General features: G+C 42.7%; 4 protein-coding genes across 7 annotated transcripts; all 4 read right to left on the bottom strand.

Annotated features, from left to right (window-relative positions):
- Positions 1 to 456: 456 nt before the first annotated feature.
- Positions 457 to 7,715, bottom strand: LOC103999381 (serine/threonine-protein kinase Nek5). 3 transcript variants are annotated; one of them, XM_065084389.1, is made up of 15 exons: positions 7,472 to 7,715; positions 7,031 to 7,373; positions 6,890 to 6,956; positions 6,735 to 6,800; positions 6,609 to 6,655; positions 6,474 to 6,519; positions 6,307 to 6,387; positions 6,175 to 6,217; positions 6,035 to 6,084; positions 4,703 to 4,784; positions 4,563 to 4,612; positions 3,533 to 3,606; positions 3,100 to 3,151; positions 2,188 to 2,979; positions 457 to 2,113 (listed from the first exon to the last, which is right to left on the bottom strand). In XM_065084389.1, exons 2-15 carry the CDS (start codon positions 7,114 to 7,116, stop codon positions 695 to 697), a joined length of 2,955 nt encoding a protein of 984 aa, XP_064940461.1. In that variant the 5' UTR covers positions 7,117 to 7,373; positions 7,472 to 7,715; the 3' UTR covers positions 457 to 694. The 3 variants fall into 3 exon arrangements, with proteins under 3 accessions (XP_064940461.1, XP_064940460.1, XP_064940462.1); XM_065084388.1 differs by having other exon boundaries at positions 7,031 to 7,354; positions 7,434 to 7,705; XM_065084390.1 differs by lacking the exons at positions 6,035 to 6,084; positions 6,175 to 6,217; positions 6,307 to 6,387; ... (4 more) ...; positions 7,031 to 7,373; positions 7,472 to 7,715 and adding an exon at positions 5,229 to 5,366.
- Positions 7,716 to 11,305: 3,590 nt separating this feature from the next.
- On the bottom strand, positions 11,306 to 15,912 carry LOC103999380 (receptor protein kinase TMK1). 2 transcript variants are annotated; one of them, XM_009421137.3, is made up of 4 exons: positions 15,821 to 15,912; positions 15,511 to 15,708; positions 12,886 to 15,336; positions 11,306 to 11,986 (listed from the first exon to the last, which is right to left on the bottom strand). In XM_009421137.3, the coding sequence occupies exons 3-4, from the start codon at positions 15,197 to 15,199 to the stop codon at positions 11,475 to 11,477; spliced, it is 2,826 nt and encodes a 941-aa protein (XP_009419412.2). In that variant the 5' UTR covers positions 15,200 to 15,336; positions 15,511 to 15,708; positions 15,821 to 15,912; the 3' UTR covers positions 11,306 to 11,474. The 2 variants fall into 2 exon arrangements, with proteins under 2 accessions (XP_009419412.2, XP_009419413.2); XM_009421138.3 differs by lacking the exon at positions 15,821 to 15,912 and having other exon boundaries at positions 15,442 to 15,811.
- A 1,085-nt stretch (positions 15,913 to 16,997) lies between these two features.
- Positions 16,998 to 20,086, bottom strand: LOC135593989 (protein LEAD-SENSITIVE 1-like). The gene is made up of 3 exons (XM_065084387.1): positions 19,931 to 20,086; positions 19,737 to 19,810; positions 16,998 to 17,965 (listed from the first exon to the last, which is right to left on the bottom strand). The coding sequence occupies exons 1-3, from the start codon at positions 19,948 to 19,950 to the stop codon at positions 17,289 to 17,291; spliced, it is 771 nt and encodes a 256-aa protein (XP_064940459.1). The 5' UTR covers positions 19,951 to 20,086; the 3' UTR covers positions 16,998 to 17,288.
- A 109-nt stretch (positions 20,087 to 20,195) lies between these two features.
- On the bottom strand, positions 20,196 to 21,742 carry LOC103999464 (E3 ubiquitin-protein ligase PUB23-like). Its single transcript, XM_009421218.3, has one exon. The coding sequence runs from the start codon at positions 21,620 to 21,622 to the stop codon at positions 20,381 to 20,383; it is 1,242 nt and encodes a 413-aa protein (XP_009419493.2). The 5' UTR covers positions 21,623 to 21,742; the 3' UTR covers positions 20,196 to 20,380.
- Positions 21,743 to 23,548: the final 1,806 nt, after the last annotated feature.

Here is a 23,548-nt window from a genome sequence, read left to right as displayed (position 1 = left end):
AGATAAAAACGTTAGGCTCTCAAGGTTGAATATCAAAAAGATTTTTTAACTTGATCTCTCGTACATCTAAATTAAAAACTTAATATTTATAAGTATTAATTCTAAAAAATTTAGAGATAATCTTTAACTGTCTCAACGTTTTCTTATTAACATCTTATCCACGTAAGAATAAGACTAATAAGATAATCTTAAATTGTTTGTTTGTCTTATACTATTATCTACATTGGCTGAAAGTATATTTTTTATCATTTGTTTCCTAAAAACATGTTTCGGAATTTTTATGAAAGAGGTCTAAAATAAATTACGACGTTTAATTCATCTCACGAGAGTGCATTGGGATCTCCTCACCTCTACCAAGAAACAACTTCTTTTGGTTCATGGGACAACATGAAATGGAATGTGGAAAACGTTCGTGCTGACTTGATGCGGAGTGTTTCATACACATGGGAAGAAAAGTAAAGAACCTCATTACAGAACATTACAGCAATTGTCATTACACGCATCCATGGTTCCTTGCTACCCAAAAGAAAAAACAATGTCTTATTTTGTTCACATTTCACGCTATATACACCATTTTTTTCTAAAACAAAGAATCTTGAAGAAAAAAATGTGGAAAAAGGGGTAAGCACTGCAAGATATAGATTCCTTCTTGACACAAATGCAGGAAAAACTACCCAGAAGAAGGATGGAATCCTCATGTCGTCTCACTCATCAACCCCTTGAAGCTCTTGGCTAACCAAATTGCAGTTTCTCGTGGGGAAACCTTATCCTTCCCAAAAGGTTTTAGGACCACCGCAAGTTCTTCCAGCCTATTGTGCTGCAGAAGATCCGCCGAGAGCTCTAACAACCCTTCGAGTGCTTCTGCCCTCTGTCTGAAGGAGTTCACATCCAATGTTTCTTTAACTGGAGTTTCCTCCTCCTTTGACCTGAGGACGTGTTCCGATGAAGCTGATCTAACCTCCGTAGTATTATAACTTGATTTTGCCGTCTCTGGGCTACTTGGCTTCTCCTTGATACCGCTTTCTGAAGCATTCGTCTTAGGTTTCACGGTTTCAATGAATCCGGCAGGCTTCAAATTATTTGGCATCTTTCTCATATCAACCTCATCCTGCACCACGTTCAATAACTTTCCCACATCGATGTTCTGAACGCTCTTCTCCTTGTTCTCTAAGATAGGCTGGTCACCACCAACACGAAAGCTGCTGTGCCTTATGACATGTATGACATCATCAAAAACCGGGGTTAGATGAGGTGCTGCTGGTTTTTCCGACATCTGATTCGTAGCTGGTATATTTTCCATAGGAGAGTTCTTAGGTGTTGCTGAAACAAAAGTCCCGATATCTGCTATGGAAGATAGGAGCTCCCTGACAGTAAACCTGTCGACACCAGTTTGAGTGACCATTTGATGCTGATCGGGCTTATTCAAAGAAAGATCATCCTTGTAAACAACATCTTGATCAGAGATTGAAGAGGTTGGCTCTTGGAGTGAACTCAAACTCATCATTTCATTACTTGAAGTGCTGTTCTGCAAGTCCACTGCACTGAACCTCGAATTCAGAATAGGTCCGCTGTCATGCTCATGACCCTCTGCTGTTGAATCATCGAGGCTTGGATATGTACCTGATGATAACAAAGGCATTGGTGGATTAGATTCAGAAATTTCAGGGAGCACTATTTTCTCAGCAGAATCAGCTGTAGTGTTCGAGGATAACATGTTCTGCTCCTTGAGAACTGGTTTTGGAGAATCTTGAGTTGAAACAGGTGGAGCATTCGAATCACCCGTTTCAATCTGCATCTCTCTTGAAGGATCTAGAGGAACATCCTCTGATTGACTGTTGACTTTCATCGGGTGACAACATTTTTTGTTTACATCACTATCAGGCTCCTGAGTTAGGTTGGCTGAAACACATTTGATCTCATTTTCAACTGGACAATGATCAACTCCAGCAGATTTCTTGGAAGGTACAGTAGGCTTTCTAGAGATGCTGGACGGTGGGGTCCTTTGCCTTGTCTTGGGAGAAATATTATCTTCTGCAATATATTTGACACGATCTGGTGGCGAAACACCATCATACCTGACTTTAGTCTTCGAACAAGGCTCGGATACTGGTAACTGAAACATATAACAAATGAATCATAGATTGAAATTATAAAGAAATACCTCCAAGTTTCACAAGCTTCACTTACCAGTTGCTTAAATCTGTGTGATGCTTGGACATGCTTTTCAGAATCACCATTAGTCTTGGGAGGCTCATCGGGTTGCCCTTCTGCACTAGACTTTGAAGTTGAACAGGCGCTAATAGGCTTGGACGTCCCCTGTGATGGATCTATGCCAGAGTTATGGTTGGAAGCACGTTTTGTGGGGTCCCTATTAGTTTGGATTGGTTCATGAGCCTGGCCTTCTGAATTAGGCTTCGATGTTGAAGTGGTGCTAACAGGCTTAGACAATTTAGGTGTCGGTTCTGGGTTAGTCTTGTGATTGGAACCACTAGCAACTCTTACACGGGTTGCTCTCATAGGAGAACTTTCTCTTGCTTTTCCCTCCTCTTTTAGAACCATGAGAATGTTATTTACAGTTTTTGACTGCTTAGACTCAAGTTTTGGCTGCTGATCAACATGTATGAACTTTGATGAACTTTTTCTCTCTATAGCAGCTTTGGAGACCTCATTACCATGTATGGCATCCACTGGTGGCGTATATGCGTTGGGAGCTAAAACATCAGTTAAAGCGCTGTCTGCTCCAGTTGTCTTTTGCTGGCAATCAGCTGTTGGACCAGAAATGTTATGGTCACCTGACCGTAAACTATCTTTGTCACTGCTGGAAACACTGCTGCTTTGGCTTTCAGACATGTTCTTCTGACTTCCATGTGAAGTGGAGATGGGCATCTCTGGTGACTGGTTTACACTTGAAGGATCTGGGCATGGACGGTGTTCAATGACATATGGTTGCAAATAAGGGTGTTGTAGAATTTCAGATGCCTGATTGGGTTAAATCATAGAATTTTTAGATTATGTTATGAATAGATGCTTATCATCAAGGGCTTGCACACACAAACAGATAATTTGCTACAAATGGAGAGGACAATTTAAAGGACTTACACTTGGCCGATTTTCTGGATTCTTCCTCAGCATGCTTTTGATGATTGCTTTCCTGCATGAACTGTGTATTAATAAGTCCATTCTTAGCAAACAGCAAACAAGTATTCAGTGAAGAATATAATCCCATGTTTGTCCAAATATAACTTCTCAGGAAGTCTCATATATGGTAAAAGGAGTTCAGAAACATTTTTAATGAGCATCACTGGAAATAAGATTGTTCCATGGTCTGAAAAATTGTTCTAGATCGTGTCATACTAGAGCAGTAACAACTAGAAGAACTTATAATGCAGGCTCTGTTGAAATTAATTGCAATTTTATGTTTAAATGCACATGTGTGATGATTCACAATGTCAGCAGAAAACTAAAATATAAACGGCTTAACAATTAATAAGTCCAAATAATTTAATTATCATTTGATGATAGTGATACTCACAATGAAGAAGAATAACAAGCCGGGAGTGGACCAATAGAGGACCTATTAATCTTGCTTATCAATCCAGCCATATCCTGAAATTTATTTGACACATCAACCAAAGAAAAGTGGAAGTGATTCTTGCAACCAATGTTGAAACTTGAAACAACATAATGACTATGAAGAATAGCAAGAAAGCCAGAAAAGTTTGAGCACACCAACATGTCAAAACAAGAAATTACTTCAGCTCCACACTTGAACTGTCTGTGCACATTGGTAAACGAATAAGAAAAGGTATTTAAATTTGACAATTGGAGGAACAGACACTCGCAGATGTGGTCATGGCTTAGTAGTCAAATTTTAGATTTATATTTTCATCTGAGAATTTGAAGGTTGAGAACTTGTGATTAAGCAATTTAGGTAAGTGACTCAGGCTTATTAACTAACCATCAGGTCAAATCGTGACATTTACCTCAATGCACCTGTGCCTAGTTATCTTAAAATCCAGAAGAGCCTTAGAATTTTGGGTGAAGTCGAACTCTAGCACAGAGATCACACAGTACCAGTGAACTTTCTTAAATTTAAATGGATGGAAACAGAGACAGATTACTGTATCTTTTAATTAGTTTCAAATTTAAATTAAGAATTATTGAGCACAAACTTCATAAATTTACAAAAACATAGTAATAAGGGGATGGTTAAACATCAGGAAGAACATGTGTAGTGAGTATTATGAAATAAATAGCTTTGGTAAATGGGCTAAACTTCCAATAAGAGATTGCAGCAGAAAGAATGTCAGAGCAAGACATTGGCTGGTCAGCAATAAACCAATAAGATAAACATTCCTCAACCATTTCTAGGACTCAGGAACAGATCAATTAAAAAAGTCAGCATTCAAGGAAAAAGGTCTTTGACCAGCAAAGATGATACCACAAAAGGCATTACACTTGTACATAAAAGGGACAAATTGCTATCTGGTGCTTATTTCTTTTACTGTGCTTTTGCATCAATATTCAAATAAAACAATTAATTAAATATGCAAGAGGCTTACAAAAGCTTTAAATGCTGGTCGATGAGCAGCCATCTCATACACACAGCAACCTAACCAACCAATTTAAAATTAGTCAGGATCTAGCCATTACTTCATCAAAGTCATTTAATCAACCTGACAAATTCATGAAGTAATCATACCTAAAGACCAGATATCTGACTTGAAACCATAAGGAATATCAGCAAGGAGCTCTGGACACATGTAATTGGGAGTTCCAACAACCTACAGAAGGAGGATCTGCTCATCAAAATTCCAGTAACATGACAAGCATATACAGCCCAAATTACTGCAAAATTCTTGAAAGGTGGAAGTATCTAGAGAACCATTGTACATCTGATTTCAAGGCTAAGTTAACACAGAATTAGCAGACAATTCGGCAGATGTTAATTTTGACATACAAATTTTACTATAACTTCTCCAAGTTGGAAAGGGAACATTCATGCAAAGTTCATACATCTGAAGAGCTACTTGAAGACCAACATTTCCTCCTCGTTCAGCTCGAAAGAGCCAGGAAGTCAATCAGGTACACACAAGATTTTGAACAGCTAAGAGAAATAAGGGAATCTTAGACTCATACAATTACCATTATTATCTTATGATGTTTCTTACACCAGAATTTGCCTAACAAACTAGATGACACTATTTTAAAGAAGAATATGAACTTACTTCTGATTAGAAGTTACTACACTTTGTAATGTTAGCAGCTCCTGTAACGTTCAGTTGCACATGATACAACACAGCCCCATATTCCCTGAGATAATGCTCAGCGGTATAGCTCTTTTGGGACAAAACATTACATCTGCGTGGTGTGGTGTAACAAAAGTTTTCAAATAGGTGTTGCCTCTTGGTAATACAATTTACAGTTCAGAGAATAATTAAAATGAATAAACAAAAAACTGACAGTAAATCTGAGATGGCAGTAAACCAGTAATACTCCTCGTAAAATTAACTTCACATATAATGGGTTTCCTCATACAGAAGCATGGGAGTCAAGGACCAAAAGAAGTTATGGCAATATAGCCACCCATCATAAAGAAGGTCCCACAAATGGCAAATACAAGATGTGAAAGGCTGAAAGCACATTCGCTAGGCCTTTTCTTAAGGAGAACATGGAATACTGAATAAAACATTTGAAAATGGTGACCAAATAAATACAAAGTTACTTAAAGAGCCCTGTACATGAAGAGATTTGATCCTTCTGGGACAATGAAATGATGATTTGAACTAGTCCTAAAGATTAATTATAACATGCAGATCATATTAGTGAACTCACACCACGCATTGTTACTAATATTAAAAACTGTAATCATAGAGGAGTAACTACATTAAATACATAGATTTAAATTCTTAAAAAACATTCATAATCACAAGACGAACAATCCTTAAACACACTTTCACAAACATATCCAGAAGAAATCATAGATTTGTGTACTCAAAACAAAAGAAAAAGGTCAAGGATCTATAGCACAAACCGAAGAAGCCAGATCATCTGCTTTCAGAGTTTTAGCAAGCCCAAAATCCCCTGCACATGAAACACAGCAAGAGAAAACTTCAGATATGCAACAAGAGGAAGACTAATCTAACTTCATGGTTAGACATCAAAGTCACTAACCAAGGCGAACTTCTTGATCCTTGGTGAGAAATATATTCGAGCACTGCAACATGGGTGCAGAAAAGACAATGGAAGAAATCAGACAACAGCATAAGCTACAAAAAGCCAGCTGCTGCCAAACTTGTCACCAACCTTGAGGTCTCGATGCAAAACAAAGTTGGAATGCAAGTATTCTACAGCTAATAGCAGTTGGACAAACCATTTCAGCAATTTCTGGTAGAAAGAAACATATCATAATGCCACCGTTATATAAAATCCCTACGGTGGTAGACCAAAAAATCAGAAGAAATCAATATTACCTCCTCCGGAAAATATGTTCCGTTTGATCTTTTCATCAACTCAGCCCTTTCAGACGCAATAGATTAAAGGCTAAAGAAGTCCAGAATGTTGACATGGAAGAAAAACTATAAAAGAACAAACAGTGTAGCACTTACATGTCTCCTCCCTCACAGTATCCAGTGACAATACAAACATAGCAGCCCTGCATCCAGAGGCAACGTTTAGACATATGATGTGACAGCAGAGATTATACGTATACGCTCAGTCTACTTGTTCCAGACCTTCTCCACCCAGGCTTCCTTGAACTCGACGACATAAGGGTGGTGGAGCCGTGCGATAAGAGCCATCTGTGGAAACCAAACTTTGACATAATTAGAGAGCTTGGCATTAGTGATCCTAAAAGCAGGAAAGAACAAGTATTCATTCTTTGGCAGACCTCCTGATGAGCAGATCGCCGGCACCGCTCAGTCTGCCTCGCGAGCCGGATTTTCTTTAGAACATACCTGAAATCCGAAAGACACCGAGCAATCGATCAAAGAAGACTCCAGAAAGGGGTCACTGAGTTTATCAGACTTACTTCTTCTTCTCTTGCTTATGGTTCACAAGAATCGCAGCACCGAAGGCTCCCCGGCCGATCTGTTCCATTATCTCATACTTATCCATTCTCGACTCCGTGAGTCCGATCCACAAAGCGGAACGACGAAAAGATTAACAGATCCTTCACGAGCTTCAAGAAGAACCGCTTCGGCGAGCCGAATCCTTTTTGTCCTCGAAGATAAAGCGTCGCTACTGTCTCTCAATCCCAACTCGAGATGCCTTGCTCCATGGATCAATCAGTCAGATCCCCTCCAGCTCCTCGGATCACATCGAATCAAAGAACAACAGCTTCCATTTCAGGGCACTGAGATCCAGAACTGGCACTGTAAGAAAACAAAGCCCAAAGAAATCAATCTTGACTTCCGAGTGCGATTGGAACTCACCATACGAAATCGATCGAAGCGCCGATCTCAATCATCACCTTCTAACACGCAATGCTTATCGGCAGTCGGATCTCCCGATCTCTCGCCGTAACAAGCTCCCCGGAGCCGGAACCTGGCCTCGGGGAACGATCCGATCGCCTCTCCGGATACGGATGTAGATCGAGGACGGCAATGCAGCCGGGGATTCGGCACCTCGCGCGTCGGAACGAGGGTTGTTGGTCGCTTTGGGTTCTTCTGTTTCTCCTCTTTATTTCTCTTTCCTCTTTTACTCACACTCGGTCACTCTCGCCGTGGCACTAATTTTAAATTGCCGCAAGGAATAATTTATAGGAGGGCGAGTGGGTGAAGCGACGGGGAGGGAAGGAGAGCAGTAGCTAACCATAGGGTTGGGGTGGGTCTTTTGGTGGGTTGAGTTAAAACGAAGGGAGCGACATGTAATGCCGTGAGACAGGGAGATGTCAGACCGCAGCGCGGAGCCCTCCGCTGCTGTGATTGCCATTAATGTGGCCTCCGCTTTCGAAAATATAAGAGATATATATTTATAAAGACAATAAAGGCCATTTTAAATTATTAATACGAATTGAATGAGTAAAGCCGGATATTAAATAAGTGTTAATATATTTTAATTCGGATGATAATTGATCCTAAAAACTAATATTACAGGAAAAGGTGTGTTTTATGTCATCTCGGCACTTCGCAAGGGTAGATATGTAAAACCACTCGTCTTTGCTCGCCCGAAGCTGATAGGAAGCGTGGTGTGAATCTTGAAGGCACCGATCAGGTGATTTCACGCACCTTAAAGCCAGACGGAAGCAGCAAACGGCGTGCTGCACAGCGGAGCATCCACGACCCGTGGCAACCTCAGCGACGAGTGTGGGCCCCGCGATCATGTGAGAGGGAACACAATGGATCGGCATGCATGTTTGGATTTAGTTTAGGTATTCGGATTCCCCGCTACAGCGGGCGATGAGAATATTTGGGAAGAGAACCCCACCGCAACAATGGTTAGCCCGAGTGAAGTGTGTTCGCATGTAACTCACGTAAATATTGATGAGGGCAATAATGGCGATGGGACGTGCATTGACATCAGCTCCACTAACATAATGATCCACGCCTCGATTTAACTTGACACGCCTGATCGAGACAGACCAGGACGACGACCGGGCCACGCCACGTCCTACGCAAGCTCGATGATGAGGGCAATAATGATGATGGGATGCGAGTAAACGTCAGTTGCACCCGGATGATGCCTCACGCCTCGGTTGACCTGACAGTGCTTGGCCAAACCTGATCGGAACGTCGACCGAGACCTATTAATATCCTGCGCGAGCCCGGTCCTTCACGCCACGTCAACATCGGTAGCAGACGTTACCAAGAGTACGATCCTGCTCCCTACAAGCGGGCACATCAGGCAACGGTAACCTTCCCTATAAATACCCTCGCGCTCAGGAAGGGAAGGAGGAGGAGAAACAAAAGCAAAAACCCCCTAAGACTATCCACTAACTTGATCGTCAGAGGAGTCGGGTTGAGCTTCCCGACCTGAACCTGTGTGCAGGGACGAAGACGGAGCATCTCCCATCGCGTGCCCAAGCGAGGAGTTCCCTTCCAGAGGAAACGATCGTCCCGTCGTGATCGGACCACCGCAGTCGGCCATCTCAACAGTCTCAAGGGTCGCTCAGCAAAATCCCCGATCATTCAAACCAGAACCCAACCGCGTTAGTCCAGAGGCCATGGCTTAAGATGGTTCCCAGACAAATATAACCGCAGATGGGTCCCAGACAATCGTACTCGTTTCACGTATAATATAGGAGTCTCAAGCCCCGACCCGTCAGCAATTCTTAATGATCACAACGACGTCTAATGATATGATTGATCTCAGACTTTTACTCTCGACGATCGACGTATGTCTTCACCGACTATACCAACTCGAGAGTGGATCGTAATGCAGGTTGGCATGCGACCACAGCAGATCGACGGGGATGGCAGGTGAGTCATCGACAGCGTGATTGCTCCATGGCTTACAGTAGCATGATTGTACTTGAAATCTTTCATATCGATTTGTTTATTACGACGACTGCAAGGAGGACGACGACGCTCGGTCATACCTCCTTATACATTACATGGATGGAATCTAACGTGAAGCATTCATCGTTTAGGTCTCTCGTCGCTGGTAATAGAGAGGATTGGGAACTCGTCCTTCTTCCTCACGCCACGAGTGAGGAAAGGGAGAAGAGATGGAAGGCATGGAGCACATGGGGAGTGCCGGATGGTGGTCCTCCGCCGATGGCGACGCTGGCGGACAGCGCAGCCAGCTCACCCGAATGGCTGCAGTGGTGGTGTTCATTTCGAGACAGGAACAACTCAGCTGTGTCCCCGCCTCCTACCGCCTCCTCCTCGCATTCCCCGATGCCGCCAACTTGCTGCTGCTTCCTGCAACCATGCCAACGTCTTGCCCATGAAGCCATTTAAGAGAGTCAAACAAACCAGGCATTAATGTAATTAAAACGAAGAAGGTGATGTGTCATTTGGATCCGAATCATGTCACGACCGGATCTAATCTCGCACTCGAGCTGGAGCCGAATCGAGTTCGCTTCGCTTGGACGCGACTTCGTCGCCCGATCGGGTCGGGTGGAGATCGATGGCGAGACGAAAACAGGGTCCGGGATTTCAAAGCTCAGAAAGGAAGAAAAACGATTGGCCGAAAAGACTGTACCCTGTTTGAGCCGATGAACGAGAGAAGCTATGTCCGTGGGACGCGGATGGCGAAGTCGGCCGATTTGGGAGGGTGCGTCGGCAACGTGGGCGGGCCCCGCGGGAGCGAGGCAGCTCACGTGGCCGGTCGTGGCAACTCCGGCGCGTGGGGCGTGAGGGTGGTCGCATTGATGGGGGGACTCGGGATTAACGTGGTCCGGCAGCGGAGCAGCAGCAGCAGCAGCGCACGGCTTGACAGACAGGTCAAACATCGGGCGGTCCGTGAGGTCAAACGTCGGATGGGCTGCGGGAGGCACGGTCAACGTCTCCAACCTCGCGGGCCGAGGACTGGACTCCACCACCGGTACTCGAACGCGACGCCAAACTTTGTCCTCTTTATGACACGCCTCACGCCTCCTGTCCTCTGTTCACGAGATCCGACGTGGGAGATTTTAATGGGTTTAAAAGTATAATGTGAATCGTTTAATATCTGTTGCATTCTTTATTGGAGATTTTTTTTTATTTTTGAGGTTTTAATTAGATCATAGTCTAATTATGGTATTTTTACACTGGCATAATATTTTTAGTAATATCAAAAAAATATTATAACACAATATATCTTTTATATAAATTTTATAAAGATATTATGTTTATAGTGTTTTTACATTGCATCATAGTGTTTTCAACAATAATATGAAAACATTGTAATGTAGTAAATGAATTATTATAATAATGTTTTTTTTTTGTATTGGATTACAGTGTTTTTCTGATATTTTTATTTCATTTGTCATAGGAATAATGAAAAATCAGACCTGTTCTTTCTGACAAACAGGTTCACAATCTATGATATATTATCTTTCTGACAATAATATGTAATGGGGCAAATGAGACCTATTCTTTGATTCTTATGACAAATGACATGAGTGCTCACTGAACTTAATTCAACATAGAGAAGTTGGAAAATTGATATGATGAAAATTTGATAGTCAAGGAACTTATCGAACCCAAAAAAAAAAAAAAATCATCTTCTACCACTGATATATATTCATCGATTGATCGAGAATATATATCAATTTTTTGCTCTACTCTCTGCATCAATTTGATGAAGCATGAATCACTCTCAAATTTGTCAGAACGATGTCAAGAGCCATTGCATCAGCTCATCTCAAAAGCAAGCTAAATGAACAAGGAAACTGCATTCCTCAACTAAACACAACACCCAGCACCGACCTGCGCCCAACAGTGACAAAGAAATCCTTTATATTTACAGACTGAGAAGCAAGAAAAAGGAGGAAATTTGCCAGGAGAAACAAAAGAAGAGATCAAGAAACACAAGATGTACCAACTTATTCATCGGCCATCTGCAGAAGTGAAAGAGTCGGCGAATCCAGCAGGCCTGGCTGGGATGCTTCCTTTGCTGTAATCAAGGCTTAATGAACTGATGTCCGAAGCACCATCAGCTGCTTGCCAACCCTTTACCATCTGAAGAAGGGGTTGGCAGAGGTCAATCCCCAAGTATTCCTCCTGATCATCATTGACAGGCTTCCATTTGTCGACGAGTGGGGCGAGCACGTTCACTGCATGACCCATGTCAGGCCGCTGATGGGGTTCTCGTGCAGCGCAGTGACCTGCAAGTTCTGCGATGACACCAATACTCTCAAAGGTCTCGTCTGTGACAACAAGTGATGGATCGATGATGCTCTTGAGCTTGTCCTTGTCGTTCTTCATTTGACAGAACCAGGATGCCAAGTAACGGCTTTCCTCTGGGCGATCCTCATCCAGAGCCTTTAAACCAGTTATTAGCTCCATCAACACTACTCCAAAACTGAAGACATCAACCTTTGTCGTAACCTTCCCAGTCACTGATGCAACCATGGCAAGAGGATTTGTGTCAATAAATGAGTTGGAAGCGAAAAAAAAAAAATCCTCATAATGATTGATTTGAAGAGTATGATGTCGCAGTATTCACTTCAAATAAAAGTATGATTACTTTGCATAAAAATACAAAAAGACATATAGTAAATAAATCATATTGTCTTTAAACTGCAATCGACATTGACAAAGGTGACAATGATATGGTATTCAAGCATACAAAGTACTGAGAAAGTCAGAAGTCAAATGTTCGAGTGAAATTTTATTATAAAATATTTCAAATTACCTACCTGCCTACATTATCTCGTAAAAATTAATTGACACGTGCGAAACTAACTTGCGAACTATTGAATTTAGATCTCTTCAGCGGACATCGTAATAAGGTAGACATTAAAATGAGCACATAAGGGGAATTGAAGAAGCTGGGTTTTCTAATCTCTAATGGTTATTTTTCTTCGAGTCTGAAAAAATAAGTATCAAATGAGAAACATGGATTTCACACAAAGACATTTTTTGGATTATGAATTAGAAGTATAAAAAGAAACATCACTAAGCAAGTCATTAGAAGTATTTTAGTGCTAATACCTACAATCGACAAACTTAAACAGCAACAATAAAGGCTTTCCCGTCTCTCCAACTCATAATTCCAAGGCAAGCAGAAGGGCAGGTCAGTAGAAAACTGTCTCATTCGTATTTTCTCTGCTAATTTAGCTGTTGAATCATTACTAAAGTCGACAAATATTAACAAAAATATTTCAAAGAAGAAGATGATATAACCTCAAGCATCCAAGCCAAACATAAATCAATATATGATAAAATACTTGATGCTTTTGCTGTTTTAATGACATAATCACCATAAGTTGACCAAAGCTAGAGACGAAGCCCTTACCAGCATACTCTGGAGCTAAGTACCCAAAAGTTCCTGCAAGTCTAGTCGCAAAGGAATTTTTGCCATCAGGAGCAAGTTTGGCCAGTCCAAAATCCGAAATTTTTGCTCTGTAGTCATCACCAAGTAGTATATTTGACGATTTAAGATCTCTGTGGATGAAGCACTGATTAGCAAAGTTATGAAGGTACTCGATGCCTCTAGCAACATCCAATGCAATGTTGAGCCTCTTCTTCCAAGACAAAGGCTCCAATTCCAGCTGCTTCCACTGGAAAACATGCTTGTTTAAAGCCCCATGAGGCATATACTCGTACACTATAAGTCTTTCATTGCCTTCCACAGAGTACCCCAGTATAGACACCAAATTACGGTGTCGTACCTTTGAAAGAACAGCAATTTCTGCTTGAAACTCCTCCAAAGCTTTGTTATTTAGCACGCCAGACTCCATTCTCTTAACTGCTATCATTGTTCCATCATGCAACTCCCCCTTGTAGACCACTCCGAATCCTCCCTGGCCAAGCACATTCTCTGAGGCAAAATTTCGTGTGGCAGCACGAAGAACCTGGACTGATATTACTAAGTTCCCTGACTCAATCACATGAGTATCTACAGTGCTACTGCTGCTTATACTCCGAAGTTCACTAGCTGCTGTACTGTTATTGGCATTATTTGCAACCACTATCTTAACCAAATTGTCTGGATCAGAAGAGTCCCTAGGATGCACAACGATGGTACTTGGTGCACAGGGAGTATTCCTTCTCCCCTTCTTCCAACAGAAAAGAAGCAGCATGACCAGTAGAATAACTGCAGTCCCAACTATGACTGGAATAATGATGATCAAAATTTTCGAGTTGGAAGACAAAGATGAGCCACCTAACGAGCTCGGTGATTCTGACGGGGTATCACCACCGGAAGGTGATGCGGTAGAACTGGACTTGTCCAACAACCTATTTCCATCAAGTATGACCGTCACACCACGGGGGAACCGCGGAACCGGAGGTGAAATATCATTTGAAGAAAGATTCAACAACTTCAATGTCTTCAATCCGGTCAGCTCCTCAGGGACCATGCCACGAAGGTTGTTACTCCCAAGCAAAATTTCAGCAAGAGAATCCAATTTCCCAAGAGAAGGACTAATTGTGCCATTCAGATGATTGCGTGGTAGATTTATGATAGAAGCCTTCCCACCAGAGCAAGATATGCCAAACCATGTCCCAGTGCAAGAATCATTTCCCACCCATGATCTTGCAAGATTCTGCGGGTAATCGACTGCATCAAGGAAATCCAGAAGTGCTGCCACCTCCACCGGGCAAGGAATTCCAGGTGCAGACTGACAGAATGAATTGTGAGAATACGTAAAATCGCTGAAGCTGACAGCAGGAATTGACCCCATGAATGCATTATTATCCAAGTGCAGTGATTGGAGCTGTGGCAAATCCATCAAATTAGCGGGTACGAGTCCGACGAGCTGGTTATCGTTGAGCCAGATCCGTCTCAAGAAAGCCACGGCGCCAATCGAACTTGGAATGGGCCCCGTAAACTGATTCCCGTGAAGCCAAACATCATTTAGCATGGCCATTGAGGTAATGATTTTGAGTGAACCGGACAACCCTAAACCTTCCTGATTGTTCAGCCACAGAGTCTGCAACGGCAAGCCCTCATAACTAGCCGGAATCTCACCAGTGAGATTGTTGTAAGACAGCTTCAAATGAGTTAAAGAACGCATGTTTCCCAAGAAATCCGGCAGCGGACCGGCGAGATTACAGTCCACCAAAGACAGATTCATCAGTTGAGCTGAATTCGCCAAGTCCGATGGTAGCATCCACCCCGTGCTCTGATTCAGTTGGTTCTTATCCAAAGATAGAACCCGCAAGCTATCGAGTCCGACGAAGAAGTCCGCGGGAATGGAGTCGAACTGATTGTAATCGAGGAAAGCATACTGTAAATTAGACAATCCTTTGAACGATGGCAAGGCTCCAGTCAATTTGTTCCCTTGGAGGCCAATATTGACCAACATGGAGAGGTTGTTGAAGCCCGGTGGGAGAGTCCCGATCAACCCCAGGTTCTTGGCTTGGATCTGAGTGATTCGCGAGCCTGAACAGACGACATAAGGCCAGAGCGGAGGGCCACAAGGATCTTCGTTGTTCGTGGGCCACTTGAGGAGCTCGGCGTTGGTCAACCCTTTCCGGAACTCATCAAGCACGGCGAAGTCGCCGTGGTTGGTGGTCGCAAAGGCCACCGACACGAGGCCGAGAAGAACGGATAAAGACAGGATCTTGATGCAGTTTCCCAACGCCATTCTGCTCAAGGACAACATCTCGATCCCAGATGGGCACCAATCGAGCAAATCATCCCAAGGAACAAGAGGAGCAAGTGTACTCACGGATCCGAATCTCCTCCTTCAGGACAATTATCTTCAAAAGACAAACATCCACCCAAATTCCCAAAGCCGCTCTGTGAATTTAGAGTGGATATTGAGACAAACAGAAGGAAGGAAACAACAAAAGTAGAGAAAATTACTACAAATCATATCATGTTCTAGCGGAAATTAGAACTCACTCCCAAATCGGCACAGAAAGAAAAAGACATCGCCAAGGTATAGAAGCTGAGAAGAAAAGAGGTACTCACAAAGCCCTAATCTCCGCTTTCGGAACAAAAGTAAAGGGCCATATCTGTGAGTGGCATCACCTCACTGGGAATCTTCCTATCCCTTTCGCTTTGAGACCACCAAAAGAGGGCAGAGAGCATCACCCCCGGAGTGATCCAAATCAAGAACACCACCACTTTCAGAGCCAACGACAGGCGTTTATTGGGTTCCACTAGGTTCTGCGCCACAATTCACGTCAAAATCTGATCTTTACGCTAAATTTGAGAACAATGGAGACATCAAATTCCCCGAAGACCAAGAAATAGGAGATGCCAGCGGACAGTAGATTACCACACGGAAACGTGGTCCACGGAGGACGCCGGAAAAAGGAGGGAGGGAAGGAGAGATTCGTGACTTGTGTCTATGGTCAAGAAGAATGTAACGACAACGGCCGAGAAGGAACTCCTAATCGCGATTAACTATCCTGACGTGGCCCACTTATGCTATCCACATGAAGATAATGATAATAATAACGAGGATTAGCCCGCCAAAAGTCGAAAGGTGACGATCACAATCGGAAGGTCATGCGTGGCATGATCAACATAAGTCATGATCTTTATATTTGAGACGACAGAGACAAGAGTGGGAACGTAATTATGCAGCAGAGAAGACGTTGTCGACGTGTCTTGGGTGGGTGCAGCCATTTTGGTCTCTTGCTCGATGTGGGACCCGTGCACAACAAGGAAGGAACCTTTCTATTGATTGTGTAGAGCTTTCTGGACCCAAGCATCCAACTCGATGTGGGTCGGCACAGGTGAGACAACGTGGCCGCCACTCGTCCGTGACTTCCTACGTCATCAGACCATTCATTATATGAAACTTAAACATCAACCTCTTTTTGTTTGTTTGGGATTAATCTTCAAAGGAGTCAGAGACTTTGAGTTGTATTTAATTATTTAAATAAATCAAAAAATATTACATATATAATTATTTAATGAAACGTAAATATCAAGTCATGTTAATATGGGTGTGATGCTTGGTCGATATGTCAAACTAGTTCGGTATATGAGGTGATATGACGTGGTGGTTCACATGAATGTAACATTTAATCGTAGATCTAATATAATTTGTGCCACCATTGTGTTTTGACATGCCAATGATGTTTGACATAATTAATGTCTTACCTGATAAATGACTTAATCATGTTATTGGTGGTGGGTATCATTAGTGCTGTTTCATCATATACAAAAGATGCCTCACATGCATCACAAGAATGAGACATTATAATTACCATTCACATGAATGAGGTGACAAGCCTAACTTAGCATGTCAAGACCGAGCAATGGGACCTTATACATGTCAAATCTCTTCTCATCTATATCTTTATATTTCCATATACAAATAATAATGGGATATAATATCCTAACCGTAGATGACTTATTTTCAAGACACCAAAGATGATTCACCATCACTCCACCATGTCGGACACATTTTATTACGCTGCCAGCATAACATATTTGCAAGGAAATTATCAAGCAAAAAAATAATATATAGATCAACAGTATCCGTTCTGACATATTCGGCGGCCAAAGAAATAGAGATATACACGATAGTGCCGTGACAAGTGAAGCCATAATCAGTCATCTCTATTTCATCAAACAGTATATATGATGTGATTGGCAGGAAGACACACATTATTATTAGAACTTGTATCTGCCAGACTGCAGAATCAAACTAAGGAGGGCGAGGAATGATTCGTTCCATATGATGATAATAATAAGAAAGTATGCGGAGGCAATTAGATTTACCCTCCTTCCTGTCATTGAGGCAGAGTCAGATGATTTCCACCCTCCGCCATCCTAACCCTTCCAGATGCTAGTCCTGCCGTGAGTTCCTCCACAGGAATCCGAACCACATCGATGCGGTTGCCAATGTCTGCAATATACCGGCTGGCACAATAAACTCCGACGGCCGTCACCGCCATTCCATACACATTGGTCGTGATGAGGCGGAACGGTGTCGAGAGGACAGCAGCGAGTGGCCCACCGATTATTGATATTGCCTGTCCACTTTGTCCGACTACTCCTCGCTCTGCCACAAGAATACCTGTCTTGCAATAGATGGCAAAATCCTCGCAGTTGGTTTTGAACACACTGTAGCATCTGAAACCATTGTTAAGCAAGTATTTGGCTCGGTGGACGACCATATCAGATGGATCAGAAACTGCGAGGGTGCATGTTCCACCTCGAGCCTTGGCAATAAACAATGCAGGACTGACCCCATACTCGAAGCGGTATAGGACCCCGCCAGCAAGGAAACAATTGAGACAAGAAGACATCACTCCACGCGACTCCAATGCTTGATTGGTGCATGTCGAGCAGGGGGCTCTATGGGGTCCGGAGCTACTGAGAAACACATCTAGAACAGTTCCGGTTCCCACCTCTTCGCCTCTTCCTCTTGTGAAGTGGATCACCTTATCATCACCGACATAGATACCTGTTGTTTTTAATTTAGATAGAAAAAATTATATAAACATTTCTTCTAATTAATATCAGGTACTATAATTCAAACAAACACATTGCCAACCAATTGATACTAGTAGATTTGTTCAAGCTTAGGTGCATAACCAACAAGTTTCAGATGCTAAATTACTAGAGAAAACTTGATGGAACTAAAAACATGAACAATTGATGAGGCAATTGATACTAGTAGATTTGTTCAAGCTTAGGTGCATAACCAACAAACAAGTTTCAGATGCTAAATTACTAGAGAAAACTTGATGGAACTAAAAACATGAACAGCGACGCTGAAAAAAAGTTCATATTGGAAGGTCACCCAGTTGGTTGATGATGATGGCCAACACCTAGCGACAATTTGACAAAACTAGCTTACGGTAATCAAATACATTTATAAGTCGATGAAGGCCAACTTCAAAAGTCAGAAAGTAATTAATTAGTCAAACTTATAACCATCAAATGTCTCTCCAATGTATTATTCAACAAACTATAGTCCCTAATTCGTTTATCCTATCCTTGATCCTTGTCCTCCTCGAGATCGTAAGTTGAAACATCAAGCCTAAGCTTTATGAGTAAATTGTAAAACATTGGTACTTCAGTTTTGCGTCAACAATTTATTTCTTCAACTTGAAAGTGGATACATTTAATAATAGGAACTTCCATAATTTTATGAAGAATTGTCAAGACTGAACAGACCGAAGCTCTATCAGTCGAATCTGAATAAATTCACTAATATCACAGATCATGGCTTAGCGTAGAAAGAAAGCAATGCACTATCAGTCGAATCTATCATATTGCACGATAATACAGAATTGACAAGAGATATATATCTCCAAAATTGATATATGATGACCTCACAAATACAGTGGAAATCGTTCTTCACTTATTGTAATATCACTTTTGGATAGTTTTATTTAGACGATAAAGAATTCTAACATGTATGGAACAAACACATTAACATACAAGAGATAACTATCCTCTTAAGCTCATAGTAACACCACCCTATGCTATTCACTGATCTAAACATGGCTCGATGAAAGATCAGGAACACGTAAAATGACAAGGAAACTAAAATAAAGAGATCGCAGCAGAATATAAGGCCACAAGCCATGTCGAAAAACGTTTCACCATGTTTGTGCGTGATGAAGCAATCGACTACCCGTGGCACCAGCAGCACTTGACGGAGCATAAAATCCAGAAGCATATTGCTGATAAAAATATAGCTGGCTTTCGATAAGAAGTGATCGAAACTAATGCAAAGGTTTCCAAGCAACATCAATTTTTTTTTAAGATGCTTCCAGACGGGGAAGCTTAAAAAGCTAAACAGGAAACATTTTTAACCACCTAACTCAGAATTATATACCTTCTCTTCGTGACAACGAAATTCGATAGAAAGATATCATCGAGAGAGTGGATCCAAGTCGCAATTGGAGGAATCGAAAATTAAGCTTAAAATCTTGTGTTCAATTTCATCATGCACACTTTCCACCGCTGATTTGATTTCAAACAAGATTTGTCTTTTAGACATAGTTACGGGGAATTAAGTCATTTATCAGAAGGATAAGAATTCCATGAAACGTGAAATATCACCAACGATTATCCAACACAAACACGAAACTCATACAAATCGTACCAAATTATACAACTAAGTAGAACGATTCCATGATTGCATCCATCGGAGCCCATCCAAAGCAATTATAATTCAATAACCCAATCAAATACAGAGAAGAAGATGGATCGCATAATCTTACCGTGGTGAGCGTAGATGTAAGCGGTGCGCCACGAGTAGATGTGATCTCCTGGCTTCAAAGTCTCCTTCCCGATCCTAAGTTTACCGATTGTCAAGTCCAACAAAGCCATCCATCATTCAAACAAAAGCAGATCGAAACAACCACAAAGAAGAGAAAATTCGATCCAAAAACGACAACCAAATAAGGATCCGTACCTGTTCGAGAGAAGCCCCATGTTTCCCCACGTCGATCTCGATCTCGATCTCGAGGTCGTCGATCGGAGAAGTGAGGGACGGAGAAAAGTTCCGAGGTTCCCGCTTTTGCCGCCTTCAAAGGACTCTCTTTGTTTCCCCCCTCATTAAGGATTTCGCGAAAGCCGCATCCGTCCGATGGGACCGACCATCATCCAACGGCTAGAGTAGCAGTAGCGTGGCCACGACGGGCACGTTCTCCCTGCCCGTTTTCGCTGAGGCAGGGCACCGCCCACTGGGCACGGAATCCAATCAGAAACCAGAATCAGATGCCAAAAGGAATTAGGAAAGCACCACGTCATCTTTAATAGTCGTGCAAGTGGGACCCACCACTTCATAGGGTCCTCTTGAATGGTTTATTTCGGCTTCGAGGACATGCCTTCATGCCCATCGAAAGAAGCTAAAAGAGATCTTTCATGTACAGTATGACATCGGATACGTAGAGCTGTAGAGAGGAGATAAACATGGGGAGTCCTTCCAAACCCTGGAGTGCAACTTTAGGATCTCCCTGGCCTTCTCCTCCATCTTCCCCCCGCAGCCAACTTGGAGCACCAGGCACAGCTTGGAGACCACCCCCACGTTCACCATCTCCTGCAGCACCGCCGCCGTCGCCGAGTGCCGCGCCACCGAGTGCAATATCCTCACCGCCTTCTCGCTCGCCAGCTGCGACACCCGGAGTATCTTCTTGGACACCGCAGGGATGGCCGCCCGGTGGCGAACCAGCTCCGCCCTCCCGTCGGCGCAACCACAGAGCCAGTCCAGGCCCGCCAACGCCAGCTCACAGACTCTCTTCTGGGGGCTCTCGAGCAGCAGTTCGACGAGGGCGTGCACCGCTCCTGCTTCCACCGCCTTGACGCGGCTCTTTCCGTATAGACACAGTCTGAGGAGCGCATGCAGTGCCGCCTTGGTCGCCTGCTGTGAGATGCGGTCACGCACCACGTTCACGATCTCCTGGAACAGCTCCCCGCCGAGACCGATCGATCGAGCCGGCGGGATTACTCCGAGTAAAGAATTCAGAATAAGCATCGCATTGCTCCGCGACTGGTAGTTCGATCGTCGTAGGATCATCGACAGCGACTCCATTATGCCGCCGTTCTTCACGAAAACATCGAGTAGGCCTTCTTCAGAGATTTCAAGAGTCTGAAGGAGGACGAGTGCCTCATCGCAAGCGCTCGCGGACTCCGAGCGATCACTGGTTTCTCCTTCCGATCCGTAGTTGACTATGACGGAAGCCAAGAAGTCGACGACGCCGGGAGTGGCCTCGACGAACCGCCTGTTCCTGTCGCTCTCGGAGACGATCGTCCTAAGCTCCCGCAGGGAGCCAAGCCGGAACTGGGGCAGTCTGGCGTCCTCTAGGAGCTTGGCGATCTGCTCCTTGTCGATGGGGGGCCTCGGGGTCGGGATCCGATCGACGCCGTTGGAGGAGTTGAGGGTGCACCACGCCTGGATCAGCCGCCGGAGGGTGTGGTTCGGGGTGAGCTCTCGGTCCTCCAGGGGTTGCTTCGTGGCCGGGCATGTGCTCTGCTTCCTGTCAAAGATCCACCGCTCGATGCTGTCGCGGTCGTAGGTGATGCCGGTCGTCAGGGTCACCGGATCTCTCATGATCTCCAGCGATATAGGACAAAGAAAGTAGGAAGGGATCTCCACTCCCTCCATCGAAGACAGCAGGTAGGAAGGTACAGGAAGAATTCCACTGCGAGGTTTTGTAGGGAAGTTTTAGGATCTTAACAGATGAGGCAAGGAAGAGATTTTGGGTTCCTTTCTTGGTAGGATGGAATCGAAGGGAAGGATATATCGCTGGGGGTTGACGAATGGAATGGGCGTTTATATAGAAGAGGCGAGAGATTGGGGGAAGATTCAAGACCAAGAAAGTCAACCCGGGGTGGCGGTATGGGAGGAGGAAGTTCCTGTGACAGAAATGCTAAGTTTGTGGTTGAGGTGTTCCATGACCAATACATGATTTCCTGCTTTCTTAGGAGGAAATCTGAGGGCGTTATATTTTAGGAGTTGACAAATGACAAAGTAAACTGTTTGACTTTCTGTGTTTTGAGATCCGGGGATTGTTCATCGCCAAAACTTTGACCGCAACCTGTGGAAGGAAAACAGGACAGCATCTATTGGCATCAGTGCTTGCGCTGCTCAATTTTAATGGTTACTGAGATTTGGACAAAGGAAAGGACTCTAATGACATGGAAACAACAACATTTCCGTGGAGAAAACAAAAACAAAAAGTAATTAATTGTATGTTTTGTAAATAAAAAATCACTTACATGGAAAGAAAATAGAAAGAAAGAAAGGGGTTTTGACCCTTTTCTTGACTTGTGTGGGAGATTCTATTGGCGGAGCCGACAGCGTTTACTTTCGTCGGCGCCGACTTCTCAGGTCAGATAAGCCAAGCGGTGGCGTTCCACCTTCTGACCTGGGAAAGAGGAATCGGTCACGTGGATTCTTCCCGCCTCCTAAGTGCGTTCTCTGCTTTGCAATACGTACATGTAATCTACGCTATACATATTTTCGACCCAAGGTTAAATTATTATATATTTATTTTCTATTACGGTTATTAAATAATTGAAAATAAAATATTTAAAATTTCTAAATCATGTGAGATGATGAATGTTCATTTGTCTTGCTGCTAGGATTCATACTTTTTCTCTAAGAATCAAATCTCTTTTTTATATTTTTAGAGTATACCGATAACTAATACATATGATCATCACATAATATCCAAATTAAAAATAAAAATAAAAAATTATCTATTATTCGTCCGTCCATATATGTAAGAGTCCAAGACAAATGATTATGAACCGTCGTCTGTATAGATAAGAGTTCAACGATGAATTATTTTAAATAATTAAAATATTTTTATTTATTTTATAAAAGGGGGGGATTATTTTTTTTATAACTCATGTAATACTCATATATCTCGGATTACTAATCTGTGCATCGAAAAGATTAAATCAATTTTTTTTTACAATCTTGATTTTCAAATAGATAATATACAGGAAGTTGCGTTTTTATTTTGATGACGCGTTGAACTGATCAGGATGTCAATTTCTTCCCATAACATCTCTCATATATTATTTTTATATTATGAGATATCTCGTTATAAACTTTTATCATATTAGCTTTCTAATTAATTAAAGACCTTTTTAAAACAAAATCAAGAGGTAAAAAAAAAAAAGTATTATCGTCACGTGAGGTTTAATCTCGCGTAAGGATACGAAACGTGGGAGTAAAAGAAAAGGCACGTGAAAAGAATGCGTGGAACAAAATTGGACTGCCGCATATCACCCGCCACTAGCGTCGACCTAACGAGGCGAGAGAGATGAGAAGACTTTTGACTTTTCTTCCCTGCTCGAACGCAGTAATAGGAATAGTCGCATACTGTTAAAGGCAACGCCGGAAGGACCGAACCTCCATGACTTAGTTTGATCGATGACATTAAATGATAAGTATATAATACGTAAAGTGTTTCGTAATTTATAATATAATATAAATCGAGTAGATTATAATTATCCGAGAGGTTAAAGATATCGAGTCAATTTTGAGCCATGTAAGAACTCGTCATATTGTTTACGTGGA

Source organism: Musa acuminata, chromosome BXJ1-9 (genome assembly GCF_036884655.1).
Source record: "Musa acuminata AAA Group cultivar baxijiao chromosome BXJ1-9, Cavendish_Baxijiao_AAA, whole genome shotgun sequence".
Lineage (NCBI taxonomy): Eukaryota > Viridiplantae > Streptophyta > Magnoliopsida > Zingiberales > Musaceae > Musa > Musa acuminata.
The sequence above is the reverse complement of the archived record's forward strand: the minus strand, read 5'-3'. Positions and strand labels throughout refer to the sequence as shown.